The 20,046-nt window shown below is 50.2% G+C and overlaps 8 protein-coding genes across 8 annotated transcripts; 3 read left to right on the forward strand and 5 right to left on the reverse strand.

The window, feature by feature from the left end:
- Positions 1 to 1,026: 1,026 nt before the first annotated feature.
- Positions 1,027 to 2,402, forward strand: COCVIDRAFT_21164 (hypothetical protein; the record flags this gene model as incomplete). The annotated part of the gene is made up of 3 exons (XM_014694868.1): positions 1,027 to 1,125; positions 1,252 to 1,503; positions 1,560 to 2,402. 3 exons carry the CDS (start codon positions 1,027 to 1,029, stop codon positions 2,400 to 2,402), a joined length of 1,194 nt encoding a protein of 397 aa, XP_014550354.1.
- A 1,734-nt stretch (positions 2,403 to 4,136) lies between these two features.
- On the forward strand, positions 4,137 to 4,388 carry COCVIDRAFT_115669 (hypothetical protein; the record flags this gene model as incomplete). The annotated part of the gene is made up of 1 exon (XM_014694869.1): positions 4,137 to 4,388. The coding sequence occupies one exon, from the start codon at positions 4,137 to 4,139 to the stop codon at positions 4,386 to 4,388; it is 252 nt and encodes an 83-aa protein (XP_014550355.1).
- Positions 4,389 to 8,565: 4,177 nt separating this feature from the next.
- On the reverse strand, positions 8,566 to 10,312 carry COCVIDRAFT_21165 (hypothetical protein; the record flags this gene model as incomplete). Its single annotated transcript, XM_014694870.1, has 2 exons — positions 8,566 to 10,111; positions 10,161 to 10,312. The coding sequence occupies 2 exons, from the start codon at positions 10,310 to 10,312 to the stop codon at positions 8,566 to 8,568; spliced, it is 1,698 nt and encodes a 565-aa protein (XP_014550356.1).
- A 1,046-nt stretch (positions 10,313 to 11,358) lies between these two features.
- COCVIDRAFT_115685 (hypothetical protein) lies at positions 11,359 to 12,210 on the reverse strand (the record flags this gene model as incomplete). The annotated part of the gene is made up of 2 exons (XM_014694871.1): positions 11,359 to 11,963; positions 12,018 to 12,210. 2 exons carry the CDS (start codon positions 12,208 to 12,210, stop codon positions 11,359 to 11,361), a joined length of 798 nt encoding a protein of 265 aa, XP_014550357.1.
- A 422-nt stretch (positions 12,211 to 12,632) lies between these two features.
- Positions 12,633 to 14,959, reverse strand: COCVIDRAFT_31875 (hypothetical protein; the record flags this gene model as incomplete). Its single annotated transcript, XM_014694872.1, has 5 exons — positions 12,633 to 13,878; positions 14,017 to 14,175; positions 14,234 to 14,478; positions 14,572 to 14,591; positions 14,674 to 14,959. 5 exons carry the CDS (start codon positions 14,957 to 14,959, stop codon positions 12,633 to 12,635), a joined length of 1,956 nt encoding a protein of 651 aa, XP_014550358.1.
- Positions 14,960 to 16,967: 2,008 nt separating this feature from the next.
- Positions 16,968 to 17,374, forward strand: COCVIDRAFT_31876 (hypothetical protein; the record flags this gene model as incomplete). Its single annotated transcript, XM_014694873.1, has 2 exons — positions 16,968 to 17,193; positions 17,265 to 17,374. 2 exons carry the CDS (start codon positions 16,968 to 16,970, stop codon positions 17,372 to 17,374), a joined length of 336 nt encoding a protein of 111 aa, XP_014550359.1.
- Positions 17,375 to 17,641: 267 nt separating this feature from the next.
- COCVIDRAFT_43095 (carbohydrate-binding module family 1 protein) lies at positions 17,642 to 18,484 on the reverse strand (the record flags this gene model as incomplete). Its single annotated transcript, XM_014694874.1, has 3 exons — positions 17,642 to 18,248; positions 18,298 to 18,361; positions 18,409 to 18,484. The coding sequence occupies 3 exons, from the start codon at positions 18,482 to 18,484 to the stop codon at positions 17,642 to 17,644; spliced, it is 747 nt and encodes a 248-aa protein (XP_014550360.1).
- A 698-nt stretch (positions 18,485 to 19,182) lies between these two features.
- On the reverse strand, positions 19,183 to 19,662 carry COCVIDRAFT_115667 (hypothetical protein; the record flags this gene model as incomplete). Its single annotated transcript, XM_014694875.1, has 1 exon — positions 19,183 to 19,662. The coding sequence occupies one exon, from the start codon at positions 19,660 to 19,662 to the stop codon at positions 19,183 to 19,185; it is 480 nt and encodes a 159-aa protein (XP_014550361.1).
- Positions 19,663 to 20,046: the final 384 nt, after the last annotated feature.

Consider the following 20,046-nt stretch of genomic DNA (forward strand, 5'->3'; position numbering starts at 1 on the left):
GAGGGAGGGAGGGAAGGGAGGCGTGATGCGATGCTACACCTACAGCCGCGGCTATGCCCACTGCCACCACCACCACCAGGCCATCGATCCGCCGGCGCCGCTCCAGGGCCTTCTCTTGCCTTCGCCCGTCTGCGTCTGATGCTGCTGCTACTACTACTACTGCTGCTGCTGCTAATGCTGCTGCAGGCGGGTGGTGTGTGGCTGCACGTCCAATGCAAGTGAGGATGCCGCATGGCCTTTAGCGCGTTTGGCGGACCGTCGCCGTCGTCGCTGCATGGGGCGGGCAGGGATAAAAACGCCATCCTAGTAGAAGCGGCGAGAAGGTTGAGTTCTCGGGCACGCGGTGGGTAGTGTAATAGCGGCCGCTCCAACCTGAATCTCCTTTTTCGCTTCCACGCTCTTGGGTCCCGTCTCCTCCACGCGCTTCGAGAAGCCTTCACCTCCACAGCCTTTCCCTCAACCTACGACAGCCCCCTTCGCAAGCTGACGCACCCCCGACCCCAAGACACGTCCAACCAGCCCAGTCGCCCACCGCCCTTGTCCTGTGTGCACAACCCCCCTCGCCCCATTCCTCCGATCCGCCCACCTCGGCTTGGCTCTGCAACAAGTGCCCAATTTGCTCTGCCTTCTCTTCTCACCTGCAGCAACAGCCGACCTTGCGGCCCGCTTGCCAGTATTTTGTGACACCTCACCCGCCCCAGAGGATCTCCCGCACCACCAGACCAAAACCAACGTCTCTCCCACTTCCTTTGACGTCGAGGCTGGCCCATCTGTGTGTTGCACTGGTCAAGAGCGGCGTGTGATTGACAGGCACCACGTTGTGCCCGCCATCGAATTAGACGGCCCGCACACACACTCTCTCACACACACTCACACTCACCGCACACACACACATACGCTCTCTCCTTCTCCTTCTCCCTCTCCCTCGCGCACACACACACACACTCTCTCTCTCTCTGCCTCTCTTACTCACATTCACCCACCTACACAATCTCGCCTACCGTTACCGCCACTCGTCCGCGAGCAATGTTCCCTCACCAGGGTGGCCAAGGCCAGCTTCCCACCCACTGGCAGCCGCCTACCTCGCAGCAGCCTGCGAATGGCTCTTATGCGCCGCCTCCCCATGTAAGTCGCTCTTGTGCTCGCTCGTCCTCTCTTGCCTGTTACGCGAGCCTTGCAAATCAGCACTGGTAGTGCCCACGTCATCTCGTCTTCTGGGTGACAGCTTGCTGACATTTGACGTCAACCCAGATGAACACCACGCTTCCTCCTCCACCGCCCCAAGAGCCACGACCCGACATGGCTCAACATCCTCAATATCAGCACCCGCACCCCCAGCCCTACCGTCTCCCAGGTCCCAATGAGTGGACGCGTGCTCCTCCTCCACCAGATCCATACCGCCAGCAGCCTCCTCCACCACCGCAATATGTCCAGCAGCACCACCAGCCGCCAGCTCCTCGCCAGCGCACTGCCATTGCCTGCCGGTACTGCAGACGCCGCAAGGTACTTGATCGCCCAACGCAATGCATCGAGATAACATAGCTTACCCTGACCCATAGATTCGATGCTCGGGCTTCGAGGCGACAGAGGACGGCCGCTGCTCCAACTGTATGAGGTTCAACCAAGATTGCATCTTCACACCCGTTTCCGCACAGACTCAGGCTTTTGTTCCTGCCCACACCGTCTGGCGAGGTGTTGGCCAACCGCCACCCATGTATGGCGCCTATGGCCAGCCTCTTCCTCCTGCTAGCCATGGTGAGCCCTATGGCCAGCCGGCGCGTCCGCAGCAATATCTGCCCAGCCCAACTGCAGGTCCGTACCAAGCTCATTCTGAATATGGTCCACCAGGTGCTTCACCAGATGAGGCAAGCCGTGACGCCATGGCTGGCAGGAAGAGGCTCCACCCAGAGCCTCACACTCCAACCTTGCCTCCGCCACATCCTGGCTCAGCGTCACAGGCTCCTCATCGAGGCACAGGACCAGAGTATGCCTACCCAGAGCCACCATCTCTAACATCGGCTGCTCCAACAGCAAACCCACCAACCGCATATTCGTCTGGTCCTCCACCCGCCCAACCCTACTACGCCGCACAACCGCCGCGCCAGGGCTCCCCACAGAGCGCTTATCGCTACGAGCCAAGTCGCAATTCGTCTTCGCCACATTCACAAGCGCCCACGACGCCCGGTGCTCCGCCCACACCCTACTACGGCGCTCCTCCTCAAACAAACGGTGTTCTACAGCCTCCACCACCCCGCAGCGATGGCCGCACGCCACCACCGCCCACATCGCAAGCTTCGGCAAGGCCGAGCATGCGTATTAACGACCTAGTAACCGACAATGGCCCGGCTCGCAGCTCGACCGACTCGTCCATGCTCAATATGCTCAATCGCCGACCCATGTAAATCTTTTGTCTCGAATCAGAGGCAATGCTCTGAAGCTGGTCTTTCGAGAGCGCTACACACAACCTGGATCAAGCAAAGGGAAAAATTACAGCAAAATATTTCGATTGATTGCGACACGACCTTTACTCGATTTCCTCGTGTAACAACCTTTCTTCCTGTCCTGTCGACATCTGCTATCGCAAGGAGTTCTGGCTGGTAACAGCATGCTTTCTGGGCGGAATTCTGCTTTTAAACGGCGATAAAGAGCATCGAGACTTTTCTATTTAATACTGAAAGATCTACCTCACTGTCATTTCCGGGGTTTGTTTTTTGTTTTTTGTTTTCTCTGTTTTCCTATCATCTCGAGTGCGGAGGTTGCTAATCTGACAATGTGCGCGCTCATTCGGGTCCCTCGGAGTGAGTGTAGCATATTTTTAACGTTTGGCGGCAAGCGCTCGATTCCGGCTGTTCTGTTTGAACATAAGCTACTAAACTGGGTGGTATTCTGTCTTTTCCTGCAAGCTTTTAGAACTGGAGGGTTGCATTATGTCACGGAGGCTTGGTTGATAGTGGCATCATCTCAAGGCCTGGGTCGAACCAGCTCTTTACGTGCTTCACTGCATTGGCTGGGGTAGTGGTAGTTTGTGCTTTTTTGTACATGTTTGTTACGGTTCATGTTATCCATTTAGGTGCGGTTGCTATATTCCCCTTCTTCTAACTGTCTCTACCGCATTCTAAACTTCTCTCTATTCTGTCTGGGATCTTTCTCACTGGTGGGCGGCTATCTGAATTTTTACTCGCAAAGACACGTCCAAAGGCAAATGGGTCATCAGCAGCAACGTTATGTAGTACTTGTTTTTCTTGGTTTTTTACTCTTGTTACGTTTTGGACTAGCTATCTAAATTGAAGACGTTTGATGGTGTAATGCTTACTGGGCTTTGGTTGTCTTGGTCAACGGTGAAGAGTATGTCTTCCTTTGCGTGTCAGCTTACACTAACGTTGCTACTACCATGTATGTAACCACCACTACCATGCTGAGTCACATTCATTTGGGGGAGGGGGGGGGAAGAGAACGTGGTGTACTTACATTTGGTTGCACACCAACATAAGCACGAGCAACGCAGGGTCGATCCGAGTACGAGGACGGATACGCACGTGTAGTGCCTTCCTTTTCCGTGTATACCGCTTCCCACCCCCCACAGAAGAGAAAAGTAACCACCCGCCACGGACAGCTTGGACCACACACTTCGCACTTGTTCTGCTCATTCTCATTCCGGCACCCGGTTCTCGATCGATCCAAGTACCAGGGAAACTGGACATGTCTTGCAGCTCGACTGTCCATCGTACCAGGCCTCTCTGCTCATTACACGCATGACTGGCACAACTGACACCCGATGGTCGCACCAGCCTGTGCGTCCGGCAGCCGCCACACTCATCACGCCAGACAAACGCTATTGATCAGAAAAGTCCTCAAGCCGCGATTCCGTATCGGGATCTTTCGGCAACGATAACTGCTCGGTCAAGCCATTTGACACCGGTACGGCACGGAGCGTCCAGCCGGTCGACTGCGAGTGCGAGCGCGATGCTGCTCGAGTTGCATCGAGATTCACATCATTGGGCTTGGTTCAGCGCCGCACTATTACATGGTACAGAGATATGGGCCTGATGCATTGTACGGTAGCAGTACCGCCGTCGCCATCTAGTCTGGAGGGGGTGATTGCTTCTGACAACTGGAAGGGCACGGGAAGAGGCGCTATGGCGCTTGGAGCAGAGGGTTGTCAGATGCAGGGAAGACAAAGGACCTTGTTGGTCCTGAGCTTTAGTGTACCGACGTCTTGTGGCGTTGGTGTGTCTGTGTCGGGCGGCCAGATGATGATCCGGTCATGTCAAGTCAACGCTTGGTGGCGCTATCACAATCTTTCTACTACTATCCATGGCCGAGGCCAACCAAAGCAAGTACGGAAAGGTTACGTTTTGTCTTCCCGTCGGCTGCCGGCGTGCACATGATCAGCCCATGAAGCGAACCAGCCGTGTAGTACATGTATGTGCTATTACGGCTGTCGAATTGAGGGGGTTTCTAACATTACTAGCTAGATGGGGCTCGCTATTGTAGCGTACAATAACCTTCATCCAACACATTCTAAGTGGATTAACGGAACGGAGCGAGAAGCAAAGTTTGAGCCGCGATGCTACTAGGACAAGTCGGCAGCCGTCATAGGGCGTCCAACAAATACCTAAAGTACTTGGCCGAGCACAAGATGCAGGGCAATTCCCCACTGACCCAAGAACGAATACGACTTCAATACATGAATGCCGCACTCGCAAACGACGATTTGTTCGCTCTGCAGCTATAGCTGTTTGTCGAGCCGAAAAGAAGAATTCGAAAACTGACATCAGGTGAAAGGAGCATACGCCGGAGCACACGACTAGAATTCATTGCCCTGACAATCCTTTCCTCCGAAAGTGAAACAGAAACTTGTTCCCACGCAAGGAGCTATTATAGAGGCCAGGTTCAAGGTTCTTCCTGTCTGACTTGATCTTGGTTGCTGGGCTCCGTTGGGTTTATTGATTCCGTGAGATGGGCAAGAAGGATTGGCAAGGGTACGTAGACGGACCTGTCACGATTCGCTTTCAGCCTGTTCTCCGTTTCAGGCACGAACCGCAACGGCCCAGCACCCTTTCCCATTCCCTCTCCCGCAGCACGCGCACACACGGGGCCGCATCACTCAAGTCTACACGTGAAATGTCTCGAACCTGGTATCAGACCCGTGTATTCCGAGGCCCCCCGCATACTTATCATACAAACAATCCTTCCTCGGAACTACCCATTGGGGACAATGACATGGGGCGTTCCCACTGCAAGCGAAAAAGCAATGAAAAACGACGTTTGGGGCAAGGGCTTGTCACGGGACGGTGCGGGACACAAGGAATGGGAAGCACGTTTCGAGCATGGGGCCGTCGGCCGCCGCCATGTGTTGTGTCGCGCAAACTGAGTCAGAAAAAGAGGCTATCATAGGCTAGAGACCCTGTCCTTGCTCTCTCCAATCTCACGCCTCAGCTTAGCCCATCACTAGTGTACCGCTCTTTTTCCTTTCCGATCTTTTTTTTCCTCTTCTCTTTTTCAGCTTTGGTTCGGAGCGTGCAGGTCCGAAATACACACTGTGCGCTGTCCTGGCCAGTACTTAGACCAGGTAGTGCCTTGGTCATTCGCTCGAGCAAAAAATCTTACCGATGGATTCCTGGCTGTGTGAGAGATGAGGGTGAGCTACATGATGGATTGTCGGAGGAGCGGAGCGAGAGACGGCGACTTCCACCACACTTCCCCCCAAGAGGAACCGACCCATGTTACGTACTTCCATACTATTCCTGTTGCTTTCATCACATCCATGGCAGTAACGTCAACCGCGCCACGGTGGTATTTGCGGCAAAAAGAGCCAAGGCACGCACGCATATCGCGTGGCCATCCGTAGGTCTCCCCCTTCCCTTCCTTCCACCCTTGTCTCTTCTATCCAATCGCTCGTCCGTTCAAGTGCGCAAAGGAATAAGACCCTGGACCCATTTCTTCCGTGCGTTCTCACGGTGGCACCCCCCCTTGACCAAGCACAGGAAGCAACCGCAGGACATGTGCCTGTCTGTATCCGATGCGATGCCGAATGCCACGTATCGTTGGGGCCCTCTTAATGTCATCATCATCCACTTCTGTTCCGTTGTCCGGCCGCGACAGCCGTACATATGCATTGATGAGTCTTCAAACTGCCGGTATACGGAGGACCCCAAGATCTTGCTAAACAAAACCCACATTGAACAATAAGGTCGAGCGAGCGGGAAGTTAATCATGGGAAAGCGAAAGTCAGTTTAGCAAGTGAATCCCGCTTAACACTGCTGCTGCTACTGCCGCCATCAAAGGAAAAAAAACGTCTCCCCAGCTTATCCCTTGCACACCACTAGCTTCTGGCACATAAGCCACAGACAGGCACTCGCAGTCACATTTCCTTCTCCCTATGTGCCAACATGTCCAATCTGAGACTCTCACCTGAACGTTCTTCCTTTTCCCTTTCAGCTTACACTACGGCAAACGCCTTTTTTTTTTAATGCGCAGGCCAATAGCAACACCAGCGCCTAACCTTCTCAGCAAATGCACATGACTTGTGGTGCCCATATTCCATTCCGCAGCCAAGTCACAGGCACCACGCCAAGTCCCTGAGTAAGCTGGAGGGGAAAAAGAACAAGAAGCAAGAAAGACGAGAAAGAAGGAAGAAACGCCATGACGAGCGGTGAGCGTACCCGACGCTACCATCTTTTTCCTGATTCCCCCCCTCCCTTCCCTCCTGTGATCCTCTCCTCTCCATCCACCAAAAACAATAAATCAAACTCTGATAACGCCCGCCCTCTCCTCCTCCCTTCCCTTCCCTTCTTCCCCCCACCCCACTAGCCGCGCAACGTCACCGCAGCCCCATCCACCAAAATCCCTCCTTTCCCTCAATGGAACCCACTTTTTGTGCCCTCGCAAACAAGAAAACTAAAAGCACTAGCGTACCGTATCTCGTGCATCGGAAAAGAGCCTAGCGCCCGGCTTTGCCTCCCCCCCCCCCTTTCCCTTTCCCCTCACCAAGACAGCAGAAAAAATGGACGCCACATAGGCGCGTGGTAAGTTGGTAGCTGAAAGGATTTTTTTTGTTTTACACTTTCTATTTGCTCTTACTTTCTTTACGGTAGGTAAGTAGAGAAGTGGGGAAAGGGTCTAGATGGGGGCCGGACGGTCCATTTCTGCCTCTCGGCTTGTAGTCGCGCCAGAGCCAGATCTAAGAATGCCTTTTTTTTTAACACCTAGTAGCTCTAGTAGGTAGAGGCAGCGGAAGGACACAAAGCAAAGTAGAGTAAAGCAAAAATAAAATATTGAGCACTGGCTCTTTGATTTCGATTTTTTTTTTGCGTTGCTTTGCTTTGCTTTGGTGGCTTGCGCTGCGCTGCGGGCAAGTGGGGAGGCGGGTGGGGTGGCTTGCGTGCCGTGAGTGCGTATGTAATGTGTTATGCGGACTTGGACTGGGTTTGTTTTATTGAAGGTGGAGGGTTGAATGTGGGGAGGGGGGTTGCTGGGTTTCCTTACCTGGTGCTATGGAGGCAAGGGGTTGGGGGAGAGGGAGGGGGGAAGACGGGGCGCGTGTTTTAGAGTTTCTTGGAGGTTGGGTTGGGGTTGGGGCGGCGGAGAGAGAGAGCGAGGCCGGTACTGGGGTTGTTGTTGTCGTTCTTGTTGTTGTTGTTGTTGTTGGCGTCATGTTTGCGTAGGTTGGGGGGGATTATTTCCGTGTTAGATTTTTTTTATTGTTGTTTGTTTTGCTTTTCTGGGGAAAGAGAGTATGTGTTGGGCGGATATATCCCTTGGGGTGTTTCTTTGATTGGATTGGTGACGTAGGCGTTGGAGGAAGTTGGGTTTGTTGGATGAAGAGTGTGGTAGTGCTTGCCGGGGCTGTGGTCGGTGCGTATGGGGGGTTAGGTACTTTTGTAAAGTAGTTCTCTTCAAGTATCGTTCACACATGACGAGTTTTTAATATTGATTTTCAGGCACAACATCGTGGGTGCGTCATTTGTGGCAGGTGAGGATCGGTTCGACATACTCATTCTGAACAAAAGACTTTACACTCCAACCCCCCCCTCCCCCCAGTTCATCGGAATTAAAGTTTTTGTTTCTCCGTATCTGTGTTCAAAACTATGGAAACCACAAGGTTTTCGTTGAGTATATCGTTTACCTAAAAACCTAAAGCATAAGCCAGAAAGGAAAGATGGGGGGAAACTCAGTTCAAGAACCTAATATTGCTCTTAAACTCACCAATCAACTCAGTAATGATCTACGAAAAAAAGGGTAAAAATCACTATCTACACTTTTCCTTTCCATCTCAGAATGGAAAGGAAAAATAAACCCCCCTTCCCCCCGAAATCACAAAGAAACTTCAAACCATCGCACCGTGTCCCGTTCCCACCCCTCTCCCGCAAAAAAAAGAACTCTACGTTATCGTTCTGCAATCTAAAAAAAAACATCACAGATATGACAAAGAGTAAGTAAGAGAGAAAACAATGTGAACAAAAGACTCCGCAACCGAACCATCCCCCCCTTTCCCAAACGGTTGATGTAACCGTTCATCCAAACTTTTGAGAAAACAAAGGAAAAAAAAGAATTTCAAAAACTTCAACGTCTCTTGAAGACATCACACGTCCAAACTGTGATAACCCCGGGCTTCACACCGCGCCAAGTCGCCCGCAACCGAGTAAAGATTGCATTTCGCCTCCTTCTCCTCCTCTGATGACGTGCGTTAGCAAGCGATCTCGTCCTACTATCCGCCGCCGTAGTCGTAGTGTCTGTGATTACCGGCAGCGGCCGCGATAGCTGCAGCGGTGACGGTGATGGTGACGGTGGTAGACGACCAACCGTAATCCCCGAGACACGTCTCGAGTGCGAGACCAAATTCGGCGGACCCGGGTTCGGGGGCCAGATATTCTCGGTAGGACCGGGATCTAGATACGGGATTCGGGAGAGAAGGCTATTTGGGGGTGGGGGGAAGAGGGTTAGGCCAGGGGTATTAGTGCTGGAGTCTTGACGGTCGTCGTTTTCGTCGTAGTAGCCGGCTAGGGGGTTGTAGTGGGCGTGTGAGGAGGGATCTTGTTGTTCATGATGATGGGGGTGGTGAGCGAGGTATTCGCGGTCGCGAGAGGAGGCGAGGCTGGAAGTGTGTGTTGCGTTTGAAGGGGTGCGGCCGAGGGGTTCGCAGAGCCACCAGTCTATTACGTAGTCGTCTTCTTCCTGCTGGGCATCGCGGAGGCTGTCGATTCGTGAGCGGTGCGAGGAGAGTGAGGTTCGGCTGCTTGGTGGGGGTAAGGTGCTGACGCTGGTGAGCTGGGAGCCGGGAGCATCGTCAGCCATGCGGCCGAGCGATGGGCGAGCGCTTCTACTACTAGAGAAATTGTCGTCCGCGCCATTGGTAATTGTGGTGTTCTGAGGCACATGATGGTTCCGGTGTGTAGGTACTAAGGCAGTGTTGTTAGTGTATTCATTTGAGGCATCGCTATCCATGTAATCCCCGGGGAGTACGGGAGCACCATTATAGCAGATTTCGTTAGAGACATGACCAGACATACCATTTCGAAGAACATGACCACTCACGTCTCCGGATTCGATAAAGTCCCCATTGAATTCTCCATCCGAGGTGCCATCTTCCCTGTGACCTTGTGTTGCGGGAGCGCCATTATAGTGAGGTTCGTCTGAGCCGTTGACAACCGCACTGTTTGGAGCCATGTGATTTTCCAAGTTATCCGTGTCGGCAGAATTCCTATTGGTATTTTCATACGAGGCATCAGCAGGCTGATCGCTTAGACCTCCTTGGATATCGACCCGGTATAGGGAATCGTCTCTATCCGATGATTGGTCCGAGACATTATCATTTCCACCAACCCTGTGGGTTCCGGAATCGTCATCATCGGGCGAGGAGGCACCTCCTCTCAGACCAACGTATGAAGATGGTATTTTGAAATAATATCGCTTCTGAACGTCTTTCCGTCGGTTCGGGAACGGCCTGTTGGTCTTTCCCCGTATGTACTCGTTCAGTCCCCACACTGGTACCTGTTTGCGGTTCTGTATACGTTTTGATGCACAAATGCTGAGTGCGTTCATGTATTTGATTAGGGCAGTGTAACTGTCCTTGCGCACGCGGATCCTAACCTTATTGATCTCAATATACCTATTAGGGTAATACCGTTTCGATGGACTTTTTCCAAGACCCCTCATACAACGAGGTATTCACTTCTCCAGGTCCTTTGATACATGAGATGGCAGATGTCGGTGCGAGATGGTTATTAGGCTCGAGAAGATGTCGACTGCAATCAGTAGCTAATCCGGCGGATTGAGCCTTATAGGGGAGAATCACAGCGAGGAGGGCCATAAGGCGACTAACCACATCGTTTTGAGGCGCAATTGAAATTCGTTTGTGGCGGCGATGTAATGAAAGAGAAGGATACGTGAGATATGGCTAATTTGTAGGTAGCAATGTGCTGCGCTGAGTGACCCGTGTCCTCGTTGCAACCATAATTCATTATTCTGCTGCCTTCGTCGCAACCACAGTTGACCTAGTTGTCACACCCAATGGGCGTATACCTATTGACAAATTAATATATATTACTAGATAACCCTTTTTAGGTTCGAAAGTGGGGGTTCGCTTACAGATATCTTACAGCTACAAGCCCAAGGTTTCAGTATAGGCCCTTCGTCTAATTCATTACCCTGACTTTCAAGTCATTTTTTATACCCGATTCTAGCAGGTTGGGGCGTGGCCCACCATTCTTTCTAAGAAATAACGATTTTATTCGCTAACGGCGGATCGGAGATAATAAACTCAATTCATACGGCATGACGGTAAATGAAGTCGAAATCGACTTTTGACGAAGCTGAGAAATGGCCTAGAACATTGTGGGCTACCTGTCATTAAGGCTTTCTCAAACGTATCCTCAAAGCGTGAGTAGCATAACGGAAACTGGTCGGAGATAACTAAAGAGCTGTTCATAGTAAGATGCGCTCTGTGATCTGCTCTCGGAGTCAGTCATACGTCAACCGTCTGCGAGTGTTTGTGGCCTGCCTGTTCAACCTGAGAGTGCTACTCGGTTAGGCTAGAGTGGAGAAGACCCTGTTTACGATCATATTGCAAACAGATTACTATCCTAGATAATCTTTTGCAATACGATCTTGGTATGTGTGATGTGAAACAGACTCATGTTCCGACTCATCACATGTCTTGCTACATGACTGTTAGTGAACTGTCATTATTGCGATCTGTAGGCGGCAGGCGGATAACGATATATGTGAATTTAAATGCTGTTGGGACGCTGTGTTAGATGAGAAATTATGTGATGTATGAGGCGAAACAACACGGTTCTTTGGCCATGCAGGCCGTAGCAAGCAGAGATCAATTACGCCTGCTTCTGCACACACGAATCAAGGAGGTACTTCCTTCCCATCCCAATCCCAACACTTCCCTCGTCCTTCGACTCCCACTTGCTTGATGACGTCGATAAGTCTTTCAGCAACCCATTCGCGCTCAAATAGCTTTTCCTTTTTGACATTGGCCCAAAAGTCCTTGCTTAAACCGGTCTTGACGGTGCCTGGATGTAAAGCCACTGCCATTGCATTCTCTCCAGACGCAGTACGAAGATGATTATCGAATGTTTTTACTGTTTGATTGACACCCGCTTTAGATGCGCGGTAACTGTACCATCCTCCGAGACGATTGTCACTGATGCTACCAACACGAGCTGACATGATAGCCATCGTAGCTATGCTTGGTAAACCATTCATCTCTTCTTGCTCTCTGTCAACGGTGTGAGACTTTCTTGGCAGGAAGGATGAGAAATGTTTGAGCATCAACATTGGACCCAAAGTATTGGTTCGAAAAGTCAACAGCGCATCATCGGCATTAATCTGGGTAGGCGATTTCTCCGGAAAGAGTATTCCAGGTACTATCAACCCCAGCTGAAGCTGATTCGAGCTGCCGCTGAACTGACTTTTACACGCCGCCGCTGTATCTGCGATTGTCTGTTCATCTTCACCGTCATCAGTGGATGCTTTGGAGTAATTTGGATGCAGTTTCTAGGTACCGAGAACATCTAGTTTTAGAACGTTGAGTCTTTTTTCGTCCACATCAAGACCATCAAGGAGCTCTGCTTTGGTCTTGTCCAAGTCCTTCCGTGCTGTCGCAACGACCGGCGCATTCGTGGTTTGCAAGACCCTTCTCGCGAGCGCAAATCCAATGCCTCGCGAGGCTGGTGATATCAGCGACCATGGTGGCATTGTTGTACGTGTAATGAGCAGACAACAGAGAAGGCCATGACAAGAATATTGTTTGGCTGTTAGTAAGGCTTCTGAAAGGTGGTCCACACACGATCTATGATGCCATACTTGACTCGTCGATCGGCTAGCCTGATTTAGGTAGTAAGCTAGTGCAGGTAATGGCCCTCAGCTACCGATGCGATATGATCATCACAACAACACTTCCAGCTTGTGGAAGTCTTTGCTTTCTAAAAAAACAATCCGATGGTAATCTCTACTTGGAGTATCATCTGTATGCAGACATAAATTTGACATGAGTAGGAAAAGCACGCTACGGAAATATACTCCATCTACATTCATACCTCCAATCTTTGCAACAGAGCTCTCAGGACCCAGTTTTCCGTCTTCGTAGCATCCTCAATCCTCTTCACACCTTTGTATATCTAACCTTCTAGCCGCTTCAATGTCTCGCGCGTATATGACATACTACCTATGCGGTCAAGTTGCTTGAGTACAAGCTTCTTCTGCTCATATGAGAGGTGTCCCGCATCTCTTCTCCGTTGAAGAAGCTCACGCAGTAGGTGAGTACTTTCCGACTGTACGTTCAACGCGTGTATTAGCGGAAAAGAAAACTTGCTCTCGTCCAAATCTTGACAGAATCCCTTCTTCTCGGCATAGTCTTTGGAGCAAAGATTTTGGTAGTCGTCACGAATCTGGTACTGTATCCCGATAAGGCTTACAAGATCTTCAACATCAGATATTATGTGCTTATTGAACTTTTTGCTCGTCGAACAAGTGAGAAGGAGTCGCGTGAGGAGTAGAAACAACCCTCCTGTCTTCTTCTTGACCATTTCCAGGTACTCGTTGTCTGACGGGCACAAGTTGTTCTGTGTCCAGTAAAGGTCATACGATCGTCCGACATGCAATTCGTCAAGCCCTTCGAGGACTATCTCGATAGAATCGAGGCCCAGCTGCCGAGCTTCTTCCACCGCTCTTACCAACTCGTAGCATCCTGAGTTGATAGTCTGTGCAGCACCAAAAACAGCATGCGCTGCTGGCTCACCTCTCCGAAGATTGGACCCGTCTTCGACGTCATCGAGTATGAGGGATGCGGAGTGGAGGCGATTTCCTATTGATTTGACGCGCGATACGGCCAGTGGAGGTACATTGAGCCATATAGCCAATGCGTTTATAAAGACATCTCGTGCACCTCCAGAGGGTAGTGACTTGATGTATTCAACTGGCGCTCTAGCATGCCTAGAGTCCAAGGACGCACTCTTTGGGGAACGAATAACCACCGTCTGCTCGATTTCAGAGCTTGAGGAAGCCGAATCAAGTGATGAGCGCGAGTCACTACTGTCTGATATCGATCCGGTTTCATCAGAGGTAGTAAGACAAGTCTCAGCCGAAGACTTCCGTGAATTGACAATCCTCAAATGAGGATTTATGACGCTCGGTTGATCTGGGTACTCTTCGGCCTTGCGGATAAATCGAGCTTCATAATTAATACCCAGGGCTTCGGGCATTGATTTTGCTGTCAGTTCATCTTCCAGACCGGCGTTTGGAGCGTATCTGGCTTCAGGATGGTATCGAGGGCTGTTCAAACTCCAAACCACATTCCCACTAATCTGGTACTCCAAGGCGTACAGATGTCTGCTCAACTTCTGCGACATGTTCTCATTTTCTCGTCTGTAACGCGTGCAGTTCTCCAGAAACATATCTTCGTTCTGCCGTGTTACGTCCAGTATCACACTTTTCGCGACATCCACGTTCACGTCGTTCCACTGCATATACAACCAGACAGCGTTTGATAATGTTCCCACTTACCCTGAATCTGAGAACTCGAGGTATTCCCGGTCGAAAGAAAGGTAGTCGTTGGCTAGTGTTAGTGCTATGAAGCCTGGTTTGCGGATGGGTTCGAGTTGGGCGTCCTCTTCCTCGGTAAGTGTCACACCCATGCCAAAGAGTAACAATGCCTCTATCACGCTATCGTTGTATCAGTATATATTTGGAAAAATAGCTGAAAGGAGGTGAATATACTCACGACGTTCCGGCATCAATGAGTCGGAAATCCAAGTACTCATCTAAGGAGCCAAATCGTTTTCCCTTTTCACGCAGAATGATAGCAATGGCTTCTTTGAATGTCCTCTTGAATCTTTCCGCGCATGCTTGGTCTACTGATGTGATTTCCTTCATAATCTTTGCTTGTATCTGAGCTCTTCCTAGCGTCGGATTTGTACCCTTCCACTCTTGTTGCTCGGGATGATCAAAGTCATCGTGTTGACCGTCCTGCGGATCAAAAATTCCAAATCAGTATATCGGAAGTTATGAAAAGATTTGCAGGCTATAACATACCATACCTAGCTACTCAAGTTCGATGACACTGTCATGCAGGAATATATCTATGGAATAGTTAGCGAACTGACATTGAAAAGAGAATATCGCAATGTTGTGATGCCATGCACGGAGAGGTGGGCGACATACATTCAAGCACGTAAGCAACTAGTCTCATACGCTCAGGCTTTGTGAGCGGTAAAGCTAGGGCTGAAAAGTTGCCATTGATAGGGCTGCATCCCCCAAACTGCTCGGTAGGCCCGACATACTTGGCCCAATCCAATCTTGCTTCATGGGATCCTGCATTGGCCTCGGCCTCCCAGTTATGTCTTCGCAAAGTGTAGTTCATGCAAAGGCCATCTGTATCATATTTTGAGAGTGGCACGGTGAAGGAAACCGCATCGTCTAGTTGTTGGCTCGAGATATGAGTTGACATTTTGTAAAGAAGGGGGATGGAGAGCGTGATCTGTAAGGCAACTCAGACATTCACATGGTTTTAAATAGTCTTATCGGCTGTGAATATGACATAGCGGCCTAAAGTGACTACTGTACCCCTGCCCACTTGCCATATCTCCTTGGGTTGCCTAACAACCTTGCGAAGGACGGTGCGTGTAAAGTTTCGATCTCTCCCTTCCAAAGTAACACCCAAAATAGATCAGTGAGAATACTAATAATATGTACACTGCAATTTGGAACCAGCACTGTAGGTATATACGTATACCAAGTCTCATGTAAATACAAGCCCGTGTTTGTTTTTCTGTTGATAAAAGCCAGGTGCTGGGTATTCAGCGTGATCTGCTACTATCATTGTCTACGCGCAAACCCTCAAGGACACTCCGAAACAACTATAATGTGCACTGGAGAATTTGCGGACTATTTGCACCTGAAACACTCTACCAGTACAACATGTACCAGAAGCTCGTGTACCAAAACTCAGTGGCGTACACCATTTCAGCCAGCCTCTTTAGTAGTCTCACAGGAGGGCGTTCCGTCGTCTCGCTTAGAAAACGAGAAGAACAAATGGCATTCAAGCTTGAAGGTGTACTAAATACAGCCTAGCAGTGCTTTGCGCGTCTTTCGAGCCTAAAGACAACTAGTCTTGGCTGTGATTCGATCCAGCATTAAACATAGCAGCGGAAGAAGGCTGAAGTAACAGACCGGTGGAGCAGCACACGCACGCTCCGAGATACAGCATGCAGTCTATAGCACAGTGCCTGCGAGATAACAATGAGTTTGACCAACCATTTTCGAGGTCAAATTTGCTCTAGACATTATGAAGCCATCATACCGAGGGTTAACAAGCCACAGGCAAACGAGTTAAGCCCAAATGGATGAAAGTGTAAGATGGGTCATCCATGCTGGAAATTGAGCAAAACGTATGTTCAATGTAGCTACAAATAAAAATCGCGCACAGAAATATAATCGACTCCTATCTTTCTCGCTTTGCATTCTCAGGGAGTGTAGATGTCTGTGGAAATAATGAATGAAAATGTCGCTTCATCAAAATGAAGAGTGCTGCATGTACTGACGCAGCCGAATTTCCAATCAGACATACAAAAATACCTCATAAATGTAAATATAGAGTCAGGTTGGCTTATAAAAATGTCACTCGATGAAGCTGATGATCAATGCGCTGGCAACGACATTGCTCCCTGACATGCGCTACACTGCTGGATCGACGCAGAACACGGGAAGCATAAGCCTCTTTGCTTTTTGGAACATTGAAAGGAAATATAGACGCTAAAAAAAATGAGAAAGTGGATGCATCGAAACTAAGCAGGAGAATTTTGCGATGTGCCAACTATAACTAGTACGCGTACACATTCAATCGCATCTTGGGAAGATGACCTAACTAGCACCGCCACCAACACTACCATTACGTCGAGAAAACTGCCCTTGAACATCATCTGACAGCCAAAAACCCTCTTTCTCTTTTCTCTCCAATCGAAAATTGGTCAGCAAATCTCACTACCGTCCTCGCAAAGCCTATTAGCCATATCACTGCTGATTCGGAAAACGCTCGCAAAGCAACTTTTGTATTATGTATAGGTTATATCCACTTACCAATATACGTAGTACAAAACAACCAGCCAAAGTCACAGAACCAAGTGTTTTACAAAGTAAGCCCAACAGCAACAGACGGGACAGAGGCTGTGCAAGACGTCAGCGCGAACAAGAGAAAACATGTCAGCCTGGGCGGTCATGTTGAAGGACGAAAATTTCGTCCAACCATCATCACCAAGGGCAACAGTGACATAGAAGTTTCCGCCACGCTGGTCGCCTGGAGAAATCATGAAAGCAACATATAAAGAGAGAAAGAGAAAAAAAGAACAAAGAACCAATTCCTCATTCTACTTGCCAAACGCCCAAAGCAACACTCTTCAAATCCCCTCTTCAAGACCCACATATTTCTCCAAGTGAAAGACAAACTCATAACCCTCAAAATGCACCTCCCAACCCCCATCTCCACCCTCCTCCTCCTCGCCACCTCAACCCTAGCCTACGACTCCATCTCCTTCACCACCTGGAACTGCACAGACTGCAGCCCCGTCCCAGGCACCTTCTGCTCCGTCAACACGCGCAGCCAGCTGCCTCCCAACCTGTGCATCCCAATGTGGAACGGAAGCACGTACATTCGGACGTTTGACGCGACGATTCCGTCATGCCAAGGTATGTTCTATCCTTGTATTACGAGTGAGATTTTGGAAAAGGAAGCAAGGATGCTAATGAGGACGGAACAGTGAATCTTTACTTGGAAGATGATTGCACGGGCGCGGCGGAAGTGCATAGGGAGAATGGCGGGAGGTGCGAGACGAAGGGGCCGACGAATTCTTTCCAGATTACTTGCTAGATGGGCATATATCCCTTGTTTCTTGGCGGAAGAGGCTTAATGGGGGGGTGGGCAAAGTTGAATACATGTAACAACAATGGTACTTGTGTGCGAAAACACCGATTCAAGGAGCGAGAAGAGAACCGCTGGATTGCTAGTTCAACACGTAGCATTCGTGGAACCATTCTCGCTACTTGATAAATACTTCTATACTGAAATTTGATAAACGAGGGCGTCTCTAATCCATCTCTTCCCCTCCCGTATATACAATCTCATGCCAATCCCAACCTATGCATTAGCCGTCTTATCATTATAATAATGAATTGTCTGATCTGCACACCCACTCGGCGTCTGATACAAGTAATTGCCCAGGTTAATATACAACTTCTGGCCTGTACATACGTACCACGCGCTCTTGTTCGGCCGTGTGACATCCGTGCTAGTCCACTGCAAGTCGTCGCCGCCCCATGCAAACGTGCCGTACGTGTTCTTGGTCTCGGAAAAGGTGACGGCGAGGGACATGTTGTTGATGACACGCTCGGGGGACACGTTGGCATAGAGGAGTTTGACGGGGGCGCCGGGTGCAGATACGAGCTGCACGAGTTGGCCGGAGACGACTTGGAGTTGGCCGGCGGTGGTGTAGTCGCCGAGGAGGGCGGGGCCAGTGGAGTAGAGCGGGTTGGTTTGGATGTACTTGTGGAAGTTGGGAGCGGCGACGGCGCGGATCCAGTAGTAGCCCGCCTGGAGGGTTGTGCCGGGTCCGGTTCCGCCTGGCACGCTGCTGGCGGCTGGTTCGCTTGGAGTTGAGTTGCTTGGAGCTGATGGGGTCGGCGTCGGTGTCGGTGTGGGACTGGGTGCTGGTGCTGCTCCGGGTTGACATTGGGAGTAGTATTCACTGGACACGGTTAGGAATGGCTAGCATATCTTTTTGCAAATCGATGTACTTTATCTTGACACATCCAGAACCAGAATTGCATGTTGTTTGACCACTCCAACCAATGCCACCGCCTGCGCTGAAGTTAGCCCATATACCAGAATGGATGTAAATAACATACATTGCTGCCAGTCGCCGACAGCGGCAGACGTGGTGCCGGCTAGTAAAGCCAGAAAAGCGGTAGTTGTGTAATGCATCCTAAGCCCTTCAATCACAGGTCAATAGTAATCTAGAGAAACACAAGATATTCCTTGTCCGACACCCGTGAACCATATTGTAGGAACCAACCATGATATTTATACTACAGCACGTTTCATCTGGCTCAAACAAGCACCATGTGATGCCAACTAACAGCGTCCGTACCCTTTAAACATCGGACCGTGGTCGCCGCGTAAAGTGGATAAAGTACCCCCCATGCCCGCAAGACAAGGCCGGAAGCCGAGAAAAATACTGGGTCAGCAATATGCTTGCGCAGGCTTAAATTGCTTGATTAAAAACAATCAAACTTTACTGGCGCATCTTCCGGATCTGGCAATGGCGGATGATGCAGAGTAGAACCTAAGCTAATTTTCCAAAACCGGCTACAATTTAGGTGATTCAAGTTAGCATCCTGTAATCGTATCTGGATGTCACCGAAATTGGAGTGCAGCCTTGGGACCAGGTGCGCGGGTACGGGCGACTACCATCGAGCAGGCCTCTGGTACCGGTCCCGAGAGATGGGTAAGTTTCTCTGACATGGCCGTCAAATCTAGCGCTTCCGTCCGATCAATGCCGCCCCCACGCGATATGCGCATTCGACGTCGATGTAGTTTTCGTCCTGTCGCGTTGCGCTTTGGATGTTCGGTGGCATCTACAGCCACCCACAAAACCCAACAACCAGCACTGCAGAACCTCATCATGACACCTCAGTAACCCCAGTAATCGGCTCTGGCCTCGCAGAAAAAACAACCTTATATCTCACCACCTCCACAATCTCCAGCTCCTCCTCTTTCACCCCTTCACCCTCACCCGCCATACCCCCCATATCCACATCTTCTTCACCATCCTCGCTGACCTTCTTACGCAACACAGCAATCGGATTCGCCAACTTTTTACATTCGCCCGTCATACGTTGGCCCTTGCCAATGTACATGTACACGCGCTTCATCCATTTGGTGTCACTCGGGTCATTGATGTCTGGGTTGTAGTGGGGAAACACGAGTTTGCCGATTTGAGTGGACGGCTGGGAGGAGTCTGTAGGTGCTGGGAAGTGGACTGTGCCTTGGATTTCGAGGAGGGCTAGGCCGGAGGGTGTGTGGAGGATATGGGGGAGAGGGTTTTCGGTGGGAGCTGGTGTTGGCGGGGAAGGGGCGATTTGTATGGGTATTGACGGCATTATGGTGTATTTGTGTAGTAAGTAGATTTGACGATTCGTGTGAATTGGTTGTGTTTGTGATGCGGTGATGGGAGAAACCTTGGCGATACTTTGCAGACGCGACGCGCCAAAGCTTTGGTGGGGCAGATGTGTGGTGGGGTTTGATGACTTCACTACGGAGGTGCCTTTCAAAAGTATTGTCTGACGCTAATCTCGGCGCTTCGGTGCAACTCTTCTTGGCGCAACTCCCACCTTTGAGCTGAGGGGCTGTCTAATCAGTCTACCTACTACTACGTAGCTATCTTTTTTACTATGGCTCCTTATACTGATGTATATACCCGTACCTTAGTAATCGCGTTAAAGTCACCTCCTATTGGCAAAAATACGTCACAAGTCTCTGCGCTA

The sequence above is a fragment of the Bipolaris victoriae genome (assembly GCF_000527765.1).
Source record: "Bipolaris victoriae FI3 unplaced genomic scaffold scaffold_199, whole genome shotgun sequence".
NCBI classification, from domain to species: domain Eukaryota; kingdom Fungi; phylum Ascomycota; class Dothideomycetes; order Pleosporales; family Pleosporaceae; genus Bipolaris; species Bipolaris victoriae.